Raw genomic sequence first — 18438 nt, 5'->3', positions numbered from 1 at the left:
CATTCCTTTGATTGCAGCAGTTTAAGAATTATGTTGTTGATTTTGAAAGATATCCTAATTATGACATAGACATATCGACCAACACATATACTTAGGAATTGTCATCTAACAACATCTTAACAGAGATTTTTGGGAGCAGGGATTTTTATGTTTCCAATGAATAAACATGTCACTCCAATCATCCACAATTTATGGGATGGAAGCCAATGGCACTAGGGCATGGTTCCAGGCATCCACAGTCAAGGAAAAATGGAAAAATAAATGCTTGATGGATTCCTCCACATTACCACACAGAAAAATGGGAGGGACCGCTTATTTTCCTCTTCTTTAATTTCTCTATCGTAAGGATTCTCTTGTGGATCAATTCCTAGAAGAATATGCTAACCATAGGAAGTCCATCATCGCTCCAAAATTTTCCCCATAATTTAGATGGAAGAAGGGTGGGGAGGGGTTCTTGATTAAGATAACATAGTCATCTTTAACAAAGTATTTCTTGGATTTCCCTCCCAACCAGGCTCGTCTATCTAGCTTGCTAGTGATTATTGGAGCGAAACCTTTAAGACTTTCGATCAAAGGATGTCAATGCAAGGGAAGGTGATTAGGCAATTCCAGTGGAAGCCACCCACACCAGAAACCCAAATCATCCCAACAGGAGATATCCACAAGGTGGGAGAAACCATGCTCCACCAGCCAGCCAGAGAAAGTCGGGTCAATGCCTTTCGCATAACCGGATCCAATAATAATATGTTTCCCATTCCTAGGTATCTAGCCAAGATGGTTCAAAATGAGAAATGATGAGGCTTTGCACAATCTCCATATTTTTTATCCTTTCCCTTCCCATGATTCATCCTCTAGTCTAATGAGATCATTTTTGTGGAAATGTTTCCTTAGAAAGGCCTTTTTCCACCACTCATTGGAATCCGAAAGGATCCTCCATACCAGTTTAGCCCCCAGCACCAGATTCATTAGTTTAGGATCCTTTATTTCCAATCCTCCCAAATTATTTGGTTTCTTAACCAAATTCCAATTAACTAGGTGGACTTTGTGGTTGTTACCCTTGCCTCCTTGCCATAAGAATTTTTAGATGAGCCTGCTTATTTGTTGATTGATGTAACTTAGAACTAAGAGGCTAGCAACCAAATAAATCGAGAGGGAAGATAGAACAGATTTGATGAGGGTAACTCTCCCTACCAAATTGAACCATCTGACTCCCTAGGAGTGCACCCTTTTCCTTATTTTTTGAAGTACATTTTCCCAATCTTCCCCATAGGCATGTTTTAGGAATATATGAATCACAAGATATTTGAAGGAAGATCAATGCAGGTCCACATGGATTCCAAACAACCGTCCAATGACATTCATCATTTCCCCTTGGAAATTTCAGCCAATTAATTGACATTTCAATTTGTTGATCAAACCCCCAGAGAGTAGAAGAAACTCATCTAGAGTTTTTTTAAGAAGAGATCGCCAATGAGGCTCCTCCAATCAGAAGAGTGTCATCGGTAAACTGAGAGTGATTAATTCCTCTGAAATTTCTTGCAATATTAAGACCCAGGAGGGAACCATCCAATCCCCCAACTTCTAAATTACTACTTAGAGCTTTAGCCATAATTATATAAAGAAGGGGCGAGAGAAGGCAACCTTGATGAAGACCTCTACATGCAATGAAGAAGGGGGTAGGCCGACCATTGATAAGAGGGGCAATTCAAGGTGAACCAATACAAGCTTTAATCCAAGAGATGAATTCATTACTAAATCCTAACTTTTCCATGATGAGGAAGAGGAAGGAGTGATTTACTGGGTCAAACACATTTGCCATATCGAATTTGATGATCATTACAACTTCTCCCTCTTCTTTTCTATAATGCATTGCTTCTTGCACCAGGATGATATTATCTATGATGTTCTGATGATGCATGACCCACCTTGGTTCTCGGAAATTATGGAGGGGAGCAGGGTTTTGATTTTAGAGGCAATGATTTTCGTCAAGATTTTATAGGAAGAATTGTAAAGCGAGATAGAGCGGAATCTGGAGAAGGTGGCGGTATTGGCCTCTTTTGGAATCAAAGCGAGAAAGGAAGAGTTAGTGCAACCCCCCAATTTCTTTTTAACTCAGCTATAATTCAACATCTTAATGATATCTTTTTTTATGACACTCCAAAATATACAATAAAAACTAATAGAGAAACCATCTGCACCTGGAGCCTTCTCAGGTTCCAAATTCCAAATCGCATTTTGAACTTCATCTTCTGAAATTTCACCAGTGCGAGATAGATTAGAAGGCAGGGAGACAACCTGGGGAAATTCCCGAAGAAAATCAACGGCACCTTATAAAGGAATGCACTCCATGTTGAGAAGAGATTTAAAGTGATCATATGCCTCCAATTTGATTTATGTTGAGGTGCTGACTGTTTTCCCACCCACTGCCTTTATTTCCTTGATTCTATTCATGTTCTCTCAAGCCATTGTTTGTTTGTGGAAGTAGGAAGTGCTAGAGTCCCCAGCTTTCAACCAAAGGCTGTGAGATTTAATCCTCCACAAATTTTCCTCTTGCCTGTTAAGATTAAATATCTGAGTGGAAAGATCTTTTTCCCTTTGAATATGTGATTTTTGAGATGTATATTTTCCATCATATTGTAATGTTCTTCTAATTCTTGGAGTTTCTCTCTTCTTTTTTTCCTTGGGGGCTAATATTTCTCTTTAAGTCATTTCCTCTGTTCTTTTTTGATGTTTTTTAGCTTAGATTCCCAAACATAGTTGGGTGAGCCCTGGACATGGAAAATCCAGCCTTGCTTTATCATATTCCCAGCCTCTTCATATTGGCATGAATCTGCATTGAATTTGAAAGGCAACAACCCAAGATTTTCAATCTTTTCCAATGAAATCATGATAGGGTGATGATTAGAGTCTCCCTGATATTCAATAGACGAAAAGCATTCCAAACCATTGAGAAGCCAGTTGCTATGCAGCAAAAACCTATCCAAGTGAGCAAAAATATGATGAGCTCCAGACCTTCTATTAGACCAAGTGTATTTTTCGATCTTTGGTTTGATCTCAATTAGGTCCAATCATTCCATTAGTTCCTCCATTCTGTCTCTAAAGGGGTCCGTGATCGCAGACCCACTTCTTGTTTCTGTCACATTTAGAACTGTATTGAAATCCCCTCCCATTATACTATTAGTGTGGTAATTCCTTTCCTTTATCACCTCTAATGAGGCCCAGAATTTTTCCTTATCTCTATATAGCACTGGACCATAGATATTTATGAGGGGAATTATTTCCCCTGTGTCCTTTTCCTCCAAAAGAACCATAATCCAAGATTTTGTCTTAATTTCTTCAACCAAAGTAAATTCCTTGTTCAACCAAAATATGCCTAGCCCTCCTGAAGCTCCCCTTGAGGACTGTGTTGACCTTGAGCTCTCTCTCCAAAAAATTCCAACTGCTTTCATAGCCTCCACTTCTTCTAACTTTATTTCTTGAAGAAATACTACTGATGGAGATTCTTGTTTGATTATATCTCTAACTGCTAGGGTTTTAGCAAGGTTTCCTAGCCCCCTTATGTTCCAAGAAATTACTTTCATTACTTGTGGGCATAGGGGGAATGACCACCATCCTTTCCTTCTTTGTTTATATTTTTCCCTTTAAAAATTTCTAAGATGATTGTTTGATTCCCCAGTTTTTTATTTAGTTCTTCTTCTCTTTCTCTCTGTGTCCTTTTGTTTGGTCTCCCTATTTTCTTAGTGGTGTCGGTTTCCTGGCTACTGCAATCATCAGCCTAGGATATGGTTTAGATAAATTCTGAGTGACAACACGATCTGAACCTTTGAGCAGGCTACTTGGGGGTGCATTAGTGACAGGAACATACTTTGGCGGAGTAGCTTCACCTCTATCCTCCTTCGAGCTACTTTCCACTACTAGTTCTCCTTCTCCTATTTTCGGATTCTCCTCAACATTTGTCTGAGGGGGAGCTTCCAACTCCACATCCTCATCACTCAACACTTTGAAAGGATTCGAGGAGGACGGAGCCATATTGTTTACCACCATACCGCGTGGTTTTGACATCGAACCTTTACCTTTCAAAGCTCTTTTAGGTTTTTGCGAGGGCATCCAAACTTTTTTCATTTCGAGCTTTGGTGCAGTCTCTAGCAAAGTGACAATAGTCATGATAGTGTGTGCATTTAAATGGGATTTGTTCATAGTCCAAGACTTATCTGTGTTTCCATTCCCCTAAGTTTAGGTTAATTTTAGTCGATAGTCCCTTCTCCAAGTCTACTTCTACACAGATTTTAGCACAGGAAAATTGTGAGCCTTTTGGTTCAAACTTATCCAAGTATTTCCCCACTCCATTACCAATAGCCTGAAGGCAATCGTCGCTCCAACAGGAGATAGGGAGATGCAGGAGCTTGACCCAAACAGGAATGGCAGTAGGTATGTCCTCATCAGGGTTAAAATCGAGAGTCCATTTGTTTAAATACATCCCTCTGGAGCCAAAGAAATATGGTCCATTACGAAATACAACCTCCTTATCCTCCTTGTTTTCAAATAAGAAGATGAAAAAACCATTGCCAACAGCAGAGAGGGCAATCTCACCCTTCATCATGGGGTTCTAGATTTTCTTAATCCAGGCTTCCATCGATCTGGGGGAGGGCCACATACCTATGAATTTCCCAATTAACGCTCACACGGCGTAAGCTAGGGAGGTGTGATAGCAGGGAGATGTCTTTAACCTCAATGTTCCACTTGACAAACTTGGAAGCAGCAGCAGGTCACACACACTTTAAGAGGGAAGCCACCAATGACTCGAAAGCGGCATCGACAAAGGAATCTAGAGGGGGGGGGGAGTGGGGCTCCGCAGCGGGCATTGGGAAAGCTTGCTAGAAGTTTCAAACCAAAGGCTCCCTCTGAAATTGTCGAGACTTGCAAGATCGGATCTCGAACATCAAAGCCTAAAAACATTATTGCAACCAATACACCATTTGTTTAATATATAATATGTTTTGGTTATTAATATTCCCTATAGTAATAAAAAGCTCTAGTACTTCCTCTCAATTTTACATTAGATATATGCACAATGTTTATTTTAAATATACTTATTTTCTGTTTATACCACATTTGTAATAGTTTTTTTATATTAAATAATATACCATTCAATTATATAGTTATTTTTTCTTCATATTCATAAAACATTTATATAGTTATTTTTTCTTCATATTCATAAAACATAAATAATTTGATATATTAAAATATGTTAATATGAAATTATTTTCAATGTCAATACCATCCTATCATATATATATATATATATAACTTAAAAATATTCTATAAAAACTAAAACATTCAGATTTTTCTTTTAACACCACTTGGTCGTTATAATTGATTTAAGAATTATAACATATTTATAAAACATACATAATTTGATATATTAAAATATATTAATATGAAATTATTTTGGATATCTATATATATATTCTACACAGACTAAAGCATTCAGATTTTTCATTGACACTACCTTGTCATTAAATCAATATATTCTACACATACTAAAGCATTCAGATTTTTCATTGACACTACCTTGTCATTATAATTGATTTAAGAATTATAAAATTATTAATATTACACATATTCAAACCATCCATCCCAGGAAGGCAATAAATTCCATTTAATTCTATTATATAAAATCTGTTAATCGACACTTCTAAATTATGGGAAAACCACCTACGCTAACTAAATATCCAAATCTTCAATGGTGCTCTTAATTGTGAAACTACCATCCATTAACTAAATATCCAAATCTTCAATGGTGCTCTTAATTGTGAAACTACCATCCATTAACTAAATATCCAAATCTTCAATGGTGCTCTTAATTGTGAAACTACCATCCATTCCTTAAGGGCAATAAACTACATTTAATAAAATCTGTTAATCGACACTTATAAATTATGTGAAAGCCACCTACGCAAACTAATTATCCAGATCTTCAATGGTGCTCTTAATTGTGAAATTACCTTTACAAAAAACAGTAAACGTTGATGTCCACAGACCACGAGTCTCGTAATAGGGACGTTGAGACATCTAAATATAACTCCAAGTCTTCAACAGTACTCTTAATTGTTAAACCACTTTAGCAAAGGCCAATTAATGTTGATGTCCAGGAGCCTCTTAATATGGACACTCACACATCTACGTATGACTCCAAATCTTCAACGGTGCTCTTAATTGTGTAACTACCTTTACAACAACCATTTAATGTCGATGTCCACGAGTCTGAGTCTAGGTGCTCTTAATTGTGAAACTACTTTTACAACAACCATTTAATGTCCATTTCGAGTCTCTTAGTATGGAGATAGGTAAATTTAGATATTATTTTTGTAGTGCTTAATTTTTTTAACAGTTTGGGAAAATCTGTCATAATTCAGTTGTTAAACCAGTAGTAGTGAGTACAGTTATCTCTGACTGAATTAATGCACACTGACTTATTATCTTTATTCAAGGAAAACCATGCCACTTTAAATAGCTGGTGGTTCTTGAGGGGCAGGGTTTCACTCCTGCTAGATGACTCTAAGTCTTGGCAGTTAACCTGTTTCCTTAAGTCCTAAGAAGACTAGCTCTTAGCTAAAAAAAGTAATTTTAGGGCACACTCCAGGACCATAATCATGCAAGTGTTACTCACAAAATTTTGTGATATAATAAAACAAGTTAATATGGATTTTTTTCAATATTAAAATTCTTATACATATAAATGTAATTTGTCTCATAAAACCACTAAAACATTCAGATTTTTATTTTTACACTAACTTCTCATTATAATTAATTTAAAAATTTAAAAATTATTATTATTAATCATTCTTAATATCACACATCTTCAATCATCCATCCGTGATACTCGATAAATTCCATTATTTCTCTGATATAAATTATGTTGATATAAATTATGTTAATTGATACCTATAAATTTAAATTTATTTCTATAATATAAATTCTAGTAATTGATACCTATACCTATAAATTAAGTAACATTTACCTACCAAAACTAAGTATCCAAATCTTCAACGGTGCTCTTAATTGTGAAACTACCTTCACAGAAACGAGTTAGTGTTGATGTCCACGAGTCTAGTAAGATGGACACTGGTACATCTAAAATACTTACGTCGTTGGTGCTTCAATGGTGTTCTTAATTGTGAAACTACTTTACAAAAACCACCTAATGTTGATGTCCACGAATGTCGTAATATGGAAACGGGTACATCTAAAATTACTTAGGTCAATGGCTGCAAGCATCGGTACGTTTTTTGAGCCCACCAATTAAAAGGGTATTAATACTTTAATTTTGAAGTATGATCCGATTAAAAAGATGTTAATACTTTAATATTTTAAGATGTTGGTAATGATTTAAATTCGAAAGTTAATTTATAAGGTGCGGACTCATTTAGTTTTTATCTTGTTAATAGTTTTAAATTTAATCGGCAGGGGTTGAGGAGGGAATCCTTTTTGGATAATTAAACTAAGTGTTGTCTTTTTCACTGATGATCCAGATTTTGAAAATAGAAAAAATTGTATAGTTTAACAACTGTAATTTCCAAAAACATACTCTAAAAATTTATATTTTCAGAGTGTAATTGTCACCTATACTATTAAACTATCTCATTCCAATTTTGAGACCAGCACCAGGTTAAACTAAACTATCCCAATCCAATAATGAAGCTATCCCTAACCTAGACTAAGGTATCACAATCCAATATTGAGACTAGCCAAATCTAAATTCAACCTAATTCAAAATATAAATAAAAAAATAGAACTCCGTCGGGTAAATTCTAATTTATTAGATCAAGCAATTCGAGAAAGAAAATAAAAATGGTTACACCACCATCTATCCACTTTTTTGTGATCATTCTCATTTAAAATTCTGATTTACTAGACCACCAAATTCGAATTTGCTAGATCACCAAATTCGTTAAAAAAAATGAAAAAGAAATTGTTACATCACAATCTATCCACTAAAGCAGATGGAGAAATGTAAGATAGAAACCATCTCTGTATGCCCACTCATCATAGTTGTGGCTCCTTTTGGTTGATCGATCAGTACATAGTTTTGTCATCGATCCTGCGCAGAATCTGGTTCTTAAAGCCGTGCAGCAACAAAATCCCAAAAAGTTGGTCTAAGTTGCCAAACGTTCCGCATCCGGGGGTCACAGGGGTTGCGTTTCTCCTGGTATTAGGCGACTGGAAACACTTTTTAAGTGGCGAATCAGTGGAGTCCTCAGAAATTCAGTGGCATTGCATTGGTGATGTTGATGGCAGGACCACAGAATTTTAGCGAATAGCATGCCATCGGAGGTATTGGGCTCACACATAATGTGTGCAGGCCTTCATGGCCTTTGTATGCATATTAAGTCTCCGATGTTATGTTTGTTAAATTAATCTTTCTATTCGTTTTTTTCTTGTTGCATAAGGGTTATGTGCAGGAGAAATTGCAGCGGATAAACTTTTTCATGTGAAGGACGTGGACGTTGGCTTATTAGGGTTTGTATAATTGCTCGGGACAAAGAGATGGCGGCCGTTGGATTGAAGATCATTCTTGCTCTCTTTGGAATTTTATGCATCACTCGTGTCTGCTATTCAGAGAAAGGTCGAATTCATACTCTACTAATTTATCATCGTCTTCATTGAGTTGAAAAAATGATTGAGTTCGATCTCTGGTTGCCTTAGTCAGGATTCGTTATTAATGGGTTTTTGCGTTTTGTTCTCTTAATTCTGCAAACTTTTTTGTCGCCACTGTTGTAGAATCTATCTAGGATTTGTAATGGATACTACATACTAAGCTGCTTTGCAACAGAGTACTGAGAATAGCTGATTGCCAAGCTATGTATATATGTTTTACTTTATTTATTTAAGTTAGAAATATTTAAGAATTTGATGAATAAGAACACACATATTTAGGAAATTGATAAATAAAAACCAAATCAATTATTTGAGGTAATTTCTAACTATCTGCAATAAAAATATATATTAACTAAAATAACCAAAATATTTTCAAATTCTACCCTAAAAATAACTATTAAGTAAAATAACCATGTAATAGATTAACCTAGATGGTAGAGATGTTTTTATTCTAGGTCTAAGTATAATGAGATTGTGTTTAAAATTATAAAACCTGCACCTTTAGTATGCAATATTGTGTTGTGATCACAGCAGCAGTGGACTAAATTTAGCACTGTCAGGTCCATTTTGCAAATAGGGCGTGGAAGATCTAGGTCTACTTTGGTCTTATTCGAAATAAATTATGAGATAAATAAGGCAAAATAAAGTTTTTAGCAGAAGGTTTGTGTTCAGAAATTATTAAAATAAAAGCAAATTTGTTTTAAGCAGAAGTATTGTGTTGAGAAATTATTAAAATTAAAATAAATTTGTGTTAATTTAAGATAAATTAGTGTGTCTTTTTGTGAGTGAGTACATTCATTCTCCTGATTATATAAAAACACTTTCTTTTTAATTTCTCAGATGAGGTGTAGATTTATGAAGTTTTCATGCTTTGAAGTGTGTATTTATGTTTTATTGGTTAATTAAGATATATTATAATGTATTTATTTTTGTAATAATATTGGTAAAGTATTATAAATTAATATTTTTTATGGTATAATATAAAAGATATTTTTTTACTTTTAGTACTAATGGTAAGAGGTGAAACGTGTATTTGTATTTTTTTATATATAGAGTAATTTTTTTTAAATATGAAAGCTTTTGGTTTTTTCTTTTTTTTCACCTCAAGAATCAATATTTTAGATGAAATGTGTACTTGTAATTTTTTTTAATGTATATAGTATTTTTTTTTTTTAAACACCAAGGGTTTTGGTTTTTTTTTCATTCATGTCAAGAATCAATATTTTAGATTAATAGTAATGGATGTAAACTCTATAAGTTTATGGATGTAAATTGAGATATTTTTTATATTTCAATCTTCAAAATCATTATAACAATATATTGATTATGAATTAAATTTGATAGGAGAATAATAAACATTATTCTTAGTTACTAAAATAAATACAATCAATTTAATATATTTATAATCTATATAATGTTTTTTAATTTTTTGGATCTCCATAATATTTTAAAAGCTAATTTATAATATTACAATTTTTTAATTATATAAATTAGTAAACTCTTTTTTTAAGCTTGGCAGGATTATATCTTTATCATGTCCAATATATCACTCACCCTGATAGGGGCAAAGAATTGAACCAATGAATTCAGATCAAGAAGTGCCTTAACAAATCACATGATCATCATCTATCTAAGACCTGGTAGACTCTAAACTAATAAATTCTTAAATAAAAAACCAAAATAACAATATTTTATTAAATTTAATATGTCTCTAAAACATAAAAATTTACACATTTATAATGATGAAATCCATAAAAAAAAATAACCATAACAACATCTAGAATAATTAGCCTAAGCAACTACATCTCACTTCTAAATTAGAAAGTAACAAATTTTTTAAGTATAATTTTAAAAAATACATTGGAACCATACATTTTTTATACTCTAATACTCTTTATATTGAATTAGATACCTATTTAAAAAAATAGGTTGAAAAAATACATTTCTTCCACTCATTAAATTGAATACCTCATATTCTTTATATTGAATTGAATACCTAAACATAGTGTTTAAATAATGTCTCACATTAATTTCGTTTCCATTACAAATACGATCATAATCGAGTTTGATTTTTTGTTGATTTGTTTGGACACAAACAGCTCCATCTTACACATTCATAAGGAATGCCTCGGAATCGGCACTCACGTCACATTTTGACTATATAATCGTTGGAGGAGGCACAGCAGGTTGCCCCTTAGCAGCAACGCTCTCACAGAACTTCAATGTATTACTGTTGGAAAGAGGAGGAAGCCCTTATGGAAACAGCAACATCTCAAGGATGGAGAATTTCGCCAAAACCCTAGGGGATTACTCGCCCTCTTCACCGTCCCAAAGTTTTATATCCGAAGACGGTGTGATCAACTCCAGGGCTCGGGTTCTGGGAGGGGGTAGTTGTCTGAACGCAGGGTTTTATACGAGGGCCAGCCCGGATTACGTGCAGGACGCGGGATGGGATGGCGAACTCGTGAACGAATCGTATCCATGGGTAGAACGAATAGTTGCCCACTGGCCACGTCTCAGGCAGTGGCAATCTGCAGTGCGAGATGCACTTCTGGATGTAGGGGTGACTCCCTATAATGGCTTCACTTATGATCATATCTATGGTACCAAGATTGGCGGCACTATTTTCGACGATGATGGCAACAGGCACACTGCAGCTGACTTACTAGAGTATGCAGATCCTCAGAAGCTAACGGTCCTTCTGCATGCAACCGTTAACCGTGTGCTCTTCTCCTCAAAAGGTAATATAAAATGTATCTTCTAAATATGTTTTTTAATATTCTAAACTATTGCTAACAAGCATGACATAGTCGGATAGTCATGATAATCGTAAACATGATGGATATCGGAAGTATGACTATCAGTTATGAAGTATGATTCAGTTTTTCCAATTTAACATGAGGAATATTTTGAAATCTTAGGAGTAAGAGTAAGGTTAATTGTTTGATCTTGCTTTTATCTATCAAATCTGAAATATTTCCAAGTTTTACAATCAATATCGACACAATTTAATAGGCTCAACATAGTTTGATAGTTGTAGATATTGGGAATGCTTTGGGATCTTAGAAGTAGGAGTGAGGTCAATTGTTTGACCTTGCTCCTATCCATCAAATCTAAAATATTCTCAAGTTTTACAATCAAATCCAACACAATTTAATATGCTCAACATAGTTTGATAGTTGTAGATGTTGGGAATATTTTGGAATCTTAGGAGTAGGAGTGAGATCAATTGTTTGACCTTGCTCCTATCCATCAAATCTGAAATATTCCCAAGTTCTACTTTCAAAGCCAACACAATTTAATAGGCTCAACATAGTTTGATAGTATGCTATTGCAAATGCATCCAACTGGCATAGAATTGAATTTATTCCATGTGTTATCTATCATAGGATGTTATTATAGTGTGAACTTATCTTAGATTGTTATAATAATATGGATGTTATTATACTGTGAACTTATCTTAGATTGTTATAATAATATGGATATTATTATAGTGTGAACTTATCTTAGATTGTTATAATAATATGAGCTTATATGGATTGCAATATTTTTGCATTCAAAGATGCTTGCATCTGTCATCCATATTGAAAAGATTTACAAAGAGGTCCAAAGAATGAAGAAACACATTTGATATGAGCAAATTGCATTCATTTAATTCTTGCAGCTGTATGATTAAATAGACTCAAGACTATTAAGAATAGATATGTTAATCTTAGCTCACACATGTATGTCTCATACTTGCTAAATTTAACTTTATATAAATAGTTAGTTGGAATGGAACTAACAATTAATTGTTTGACTACTTGTTAATGGGAGAGATTATTCTTTAACACTTATAAGCTTGATGAACTTATAAGTCTTGAACTTATTGTAGATGTAGGCAATGTCCTAGAAAGTGACTGTAAGGAGAGAGCTTAATTGTTTGACCCCTCTCTTAATCATCAAGTTCTGAAATATTTCCTTAATCTGCCTCACTATAGAAATCTGTAATTTAAATAAGTTCAACCTATAAAATGAAAAAGAGTCCATTGATAATATGCCATTAACATAAGTTGAGTCATTATAACATTATGCAAGAAGCTCACTATGATTTAGGAAGTATTAACCTAGCTTAATTTGTCTCAATATTAGGTAATTTTATCTATACAAATTAGTTTCTTTCTTTTGCAGAAATTTTGTTTAGAAAGTCTTTTTTAAGAATATTTAACCTTTAACGATAAAAGAGGAAAGCAACATATCAGGAAAGTACACAGGTCATTTCATTAAAAATAAGGTTATACATTTGAGGAGTAGAAAACAGTTAGAGTTTTTCTCACAAAAGTGGGATTTGAGATACATGAGGAAGATCTCCAACTATATATATATATATATTTTGATAAACATCTTTTAATATTAACAGGAAAAATGTTTGTTTTTTCTTATTGAAAAACCATCGTGCAAGAAGCTCGTGCCAATAACAGAACATCAGGGAGTATAACATGCTAAATGCTAATCTGCCATTAACTTAAGCTCGGGCATTATAACATACTGAAATAAGCTCAGGCTCTTTTAACATCTTGAAATGTAGCATTCGTATTTTAGAAAAACCTAATCTGCTAGGAATTTGAAATAACATCAATGATTATAAACTCTGCTTTAAGCTACTATATGGTTTTTGTGCAGGAATGGCAAAGCCTCTGGCATATGGTGTTATATATACAGATAAAAATGGGGTAAAACACACTGCTTATTTGAAGAGGGTTTTGGGAAGCGAGATTATAATTTCTGCAGGGGCTCTGGGAAGCCCGCAACTGCTGATGCTGAGCGGGGTCGGACCTGCAGAACATCTGAGGGCGATGAAGATTCCAGTGGTGCTCGATCTGCCTGCGGTGGGGCAGGGTATGGCAGACAATCCAATGAATGGGATCTTCGTTCCCTCCCCGAACCCCGTGGAGGTTTCGCTGATAGAAGTTGTGGGTATCACTAAATTCGGAAGTTACATCGAGGCTGCCAGCGGATCAGACTTTGGGGCCGAGTCCCCACCCAGGCATTTTGGAATGTTCTCACCAGAGGTACCCTCCGTTTGCTCATTCCACTGAATTTAACATGTTGAATGAATCCATGATAGATTAATAAACGTACATAGACTGCAAATACCAATTCAATGGTTTTTTTTTTCATTCAGGTTTTAATATATTGGTTGAAGAATCTATCATACATTGTACATTCATAACCATGGATGCAAATACCAGGTATTTTTGTCTATCGCTGTTTCTCTCAATATTTTGTAATCATATGGATATGGGCTGGTCAAATAATTGACAGTACCCATGTTGTTTTGATTACCAAATATTAAGGGAATTAGCAATAGACATAAACTTAAGAGCAGAGATCAATTTAATGGTCTTCTCTTTTCATGATTTTTATGTATATAAAATACAATATAATAGATATATTTATTATCATAAAATAATATAAATTAATAATTTAATATATAATTGAAATATTTAATTTTTTATTAATTTAAAAATTTAAATATTATTATTTTTTTAAAATTATATGTATATATATATTTAAATATAATATTTATATTTTTCTCAGAATAATTATAAAATATATATTTATATTATATCATACTTTTACATAATTATGAATATAAATAAAATTATACCATTTAACTAGTACACATTCATTAAAAAAATAGTGATAAACAAGAATGAGGGCTTGCTATCTTTGTGATAAAAAATTCTTTTTCAATTTTACTTATTAAAATCTCAACCAATTCATACTATTTAGTAATAATGTCCATTTTTAATATTTAATATTTTTTTTTTTTAGCATATTTATATATATATATATATATATATATATATATATATAAATTAAAAATATATATATAATTCCAAAACCCATATAAAGTAAAGAGTATGGTTTTCTTACAGCACAACATAAAAATAATGTAATTAAAATAATATTTTTGAGACTATTTTTGGGGTGATTATATATATATATATATATTTTTTCTATATCATAATTTTATGGGTTAATTAATTATAATTTTATTTATTTATTCAATAGATAATTTATTATATTATTTTTATATATTAATATAAAATAATTCTAAATTTAAATTATATATATTTTTAATTAAATATATTATTTTTAATTTGTAGACGAGGTTAAAATATTTTTTTTAGAAAATGTAACATTATTTAATATAGATATTTTTTTATAATTATACATTAAATAACTTTATTTTTTAAGATTTTCCATTGAAATTTAAATCTTATTCCATAGTAAAATCTTTCTTTTTAAAGATGTTCCATTGAAATTCAAACATTATTCAATAGTAAAATTTTTATTTTTCATTGTTTGATGTAATATGTATAAATATTTTATTTATAAGATAAATTAATTTATTTGAATAATATTTAATAGTCAAGTTCTAATTCTAATTCCTAAATTTTAAATTAATCCTTTTTAATAGAAATTCATTTTTTATAATATCCATCAATATAATAAATTATATAAAACTTTATTGCTAAAATACAACCTCTATTCTAATAATCAATATTCTTAAAATTCTTTTAATTAACATTAACTCATAAAATCTACTTATTTTAAATTTCTTACGGTATACCAATCACTTATTTTAGGATTTTTTCATTTTCAATATTTTTATAATTATTCTACATAGTTCATAATACTCATCACCTTCCTTTCACATCTTTGTAAGGAATATAACTTGTCATTATTTCCTTTCTATCTTTGTAATAAACCAATAAATGTTTTATTATATGAAAAAGAAAGACATCTCACAACATGAATTTCTTGCATGTTGCAGATAGGCCAATTGGCCATTGTTCCTCCAAAGCAAAGAACACCAAAAGCCATAGCACATGCAATTGAGAATCAAAAAGCACTACCAGATGTAGCATTTCAGGGAGGTTTCATTCTAGAAAAAATCATGGGACCCCTTTCAAAGGGCCAACTTGTATTGAACACCACAGATGTGGATGACAATCCATTAGTAACTTTCAACTATTTTGAAGATTCAGTTGACCTACAAAGATGTGTGCTAGGTATGAGGATCATTCAGAAGATAGTAAAATCTCCAAAATTTAGCAATTTCATGTACCCAGACACTTCTGCAGCATCCTTAGAGAACTTAACAAGCACTTTCCCAGTGAACCTTCTCCCCAAGCATAGCAATGATTCCACTTCTCTAGAACAATTTTGCAAGGATACTGTTATGACTATTTGGCATTACCATGGAGGGTGCCAGGTTGGAAAGGTGGTGGATAGAAATTACAAGGTACTTGGCATAAATGCTCTCAGAGTCATAGATGGTTCCACCTTCAACAACTCTCCAGGGACCAATCCTCAAGCCACTGTCATGATGCTTGGAAGGTGAGTTTTAATCTCTAACCTCTTATTTTTTACCTTTTTCTTTTATTTTCATAAATTCTTATTTCATAATAATATTTTGCAAAAAAAAATAATTACTAAATTAAATAATTAATTAATAAACAAATTACTTAACCTTTTTTAAATATAATTGAATATTTTGATTTTATATATTTAGTTAAAAATTCTTTATTTACAAATTCAATAATTAATTTACCATCCATAAACCCAAAAATGTTATTTAAAAGATATTTTAAATGTGACAACAGCCTTTCCTACCTTTTTATATGGATAATCATTAAAATCTACCTTTAGTAAGGCATAATTTGAATAATATAAAATAAACAAGGTTGGTTGTTATAATTATTTTACAAAATTTCATGATGGCAGATACATGGGAGTCAACATATTGAGAGGCCGAGGTGTCCACTTGGCAACTAAAACAAGGAGATAGTAGCTGTGCTCGGCTCATATGAAAGTGATATATCAATTCTGATGGAAAATTTTTCAAATTTTCCTCCCTGCAATATATTTTTATTTTATTCACGTGTATGAAATGTTTGATGTATTTCATCTATTTAAGATGATACTATTATTTATTCACTTGTATTTAATGAATAATGTATCTCATCCATTCATGAATTTAACGATGCAGACTAAAAGTTCTTGATGTATTCCATCAATAAAAATGATGGAGGTTTTAAAGATGGAGATTAAAAATACTTTATGTATTCCATCATTAAAGTAATGGAAAGTTCAGTATTTTATTAAATAATAAAAAATTATTATTAAGAATTTTATATAACGTTTATTATTTATTATATTTTTATGGTTTAATTTATGTTTTTTTCTTAAATATAAGTTTTTGTGATTTATATTATGAATGTTGAGTGATATTATTTTTTAAGTAAAAATTACATTAAAAAAATTATTAATATTTAATATTAAATTATGTTTTTATAAATTATTTATTCAAAAATAATTTTATATGGTTTGCAAGTTTTTATTTTTATTTTTAATGGGTTTAATTGGCAACTAAAACAAAACAAGGAGATATGGAAGAGAAATCAATTCTTATTAGAAAAATGTTCAAATTTTCCTCCCTCCATTATAATTTTATTTTATTCATTTATATGAAGTGTTTGATGTATTTGATATATATAAAGATGATAGTATTATTTTATTCACTTGTACTTAATGAAGAATGTATCTAATCAGTTTATAAATTCTCTATGTATTTCACTACTAAAGCTATGGGGTAAAGCTAAATGATTATATAAACTGAGACTACTATGAATAGATATGCTAATCTTAGCTCACATATGTATGACTCGCAGTTGATAAATTTAACTTTATAAAAATAGCTAATTGGACTAGAACTAACAATTAATTGTTTGACTACTTCAGCGAATAGGAGAGATCATTAGTTAGCACATATAAGTTTATAAAAATAGCTAATTGGACTAGAACTAACAATTAATTGTTTGACTACTTCAACTAATAGGAGAGATCATTAGTTAGCACATATAAGCTTTATGAGCTTATAAGTCTTGAACATATAATGACTATAGATGCAATCAATATCCTCGAATGTGATTGTAAGGAGAGAGCTTAATTGTTTGAGCTTTATTGTTTGACCCCTCTCCTCAGATTATGAAATATTCACTTAATCTGCAATCAACATAAGGATGTCGGCTAATAAGTATGCCCATTACAAAAATATGCAACTTAGATAAGTTCAAGACATAAAATGAAAGACAGGCCAATTTATAATCTGTCATTAACATAAGTTGAGGCATTATAACATTGTGCAATAAGATAAACATGATTCAAGAAGCATTAGCATAGCTTAATTTGTCTCAATATTAGGTAGTTTTTCCTATACAAATTAGTTTCTTTTGCAAATAGTTTGTTTAGAAAGTTTTTTTTGAGAATATGTAATATGTGTTGAAAATGCAACAAGAAAATCCTAATTTAATTTTGTTATTGAATTAAATTGGGAATAAAATTGTAATTCCACATCTCATGACAATTTGTATTAGTTAACTAAGTTAATTTGACTTAGTTGGCTCAATTAATTTGAGTTGAGGGTCTAACTTGAGTCATGTAGAGTGTTTCCTACTTTATAGGATCCCTAGTTGAGTTTATTTTGAGTTGTAATTAATTAATTCAGTTTAACTGAGTTAAAGTCAATTAAACTAGTTCCAACTATTGAAGGAACTAGTGGGAGGTCTAGGAATTAGTTACTCTAATACCAATTGCTAGAAATATATTATATTGAGAGGGGATGTGAATGCGTATAATGGTTGATTTTAACAATTATTAACAATTTACAATATTTCAAACCATTCAGTGATCAATCATGTATACAACACATAAAATGCCATATGTACA

General features: G+C 31.9%; 1 protein-coding gene across 3 annotated transcripts; it reads left to right on the top strand.

Annotated features, from left to right (window-relative positions):
• The first annotated feature begins 7879 nt into the window (after nt 1-7879).
• On the top strand, nt 7880-16751 carry LOC149219735 (Glucose-methanol-choline (GMC) oxidoreductase family protein). 3 transcript variants are annotated; one of them, XM_089382658.1, is made up of 6 exons: nt 7882-8334; nt 8463-8626; nt 10758-11399; nt 13321-13709; nt 15482-16047; nt 16435-16751. In XM_089382658.1, the coding sequence occupies exons 2-6, from the start codon at nt 8548-8550 to the stop codon at nt 16496-16498; spliced, it is 1740 nt and encodes a 579-aa protein (XP_089238784.1). In that variant the 5' UTR covers nt 7882-8334; nt 8463-8547; the 3' UTR covers nt 16499-16751. The 3 variants fall into 3 exon arrangements, with proteins under 3 accessions (XP_089238785.1, XP_089238784.1, XP_089238782.1); XM_089382656.1 differs by having other exon boundaries at nt 8451-8626; XM_089382659.1 differs by lacking the exon at nt 16435-16751 and having other exon boundaries at nt 7880-8334; nt 8451-8626; nt 15482-16051.
• Nucleotides 16752-18438: the final 1687 nt, after the last annotated feature.

The sequence above is a fragment of the Pinus tabuliformis genome, chromosome Q (assembly GCF_031772625.1).
Source record: "Pinus tabuliformis cultivar Carrire ecotype Pingquan chromosome Q, CPIR1, whole genome shotgun sequence".
NCBI lineage: Eukaryota > Viridiplantae > Streptophyta > Pinopsida > Pinales > Pinaceae > Pinus > Pinus tabuliformis.
The sequence above is the reverse complement of the archived record's forward strand: the minus strand, read 5'-3'. Positions and strand labels throughout refer to the sequence as shown.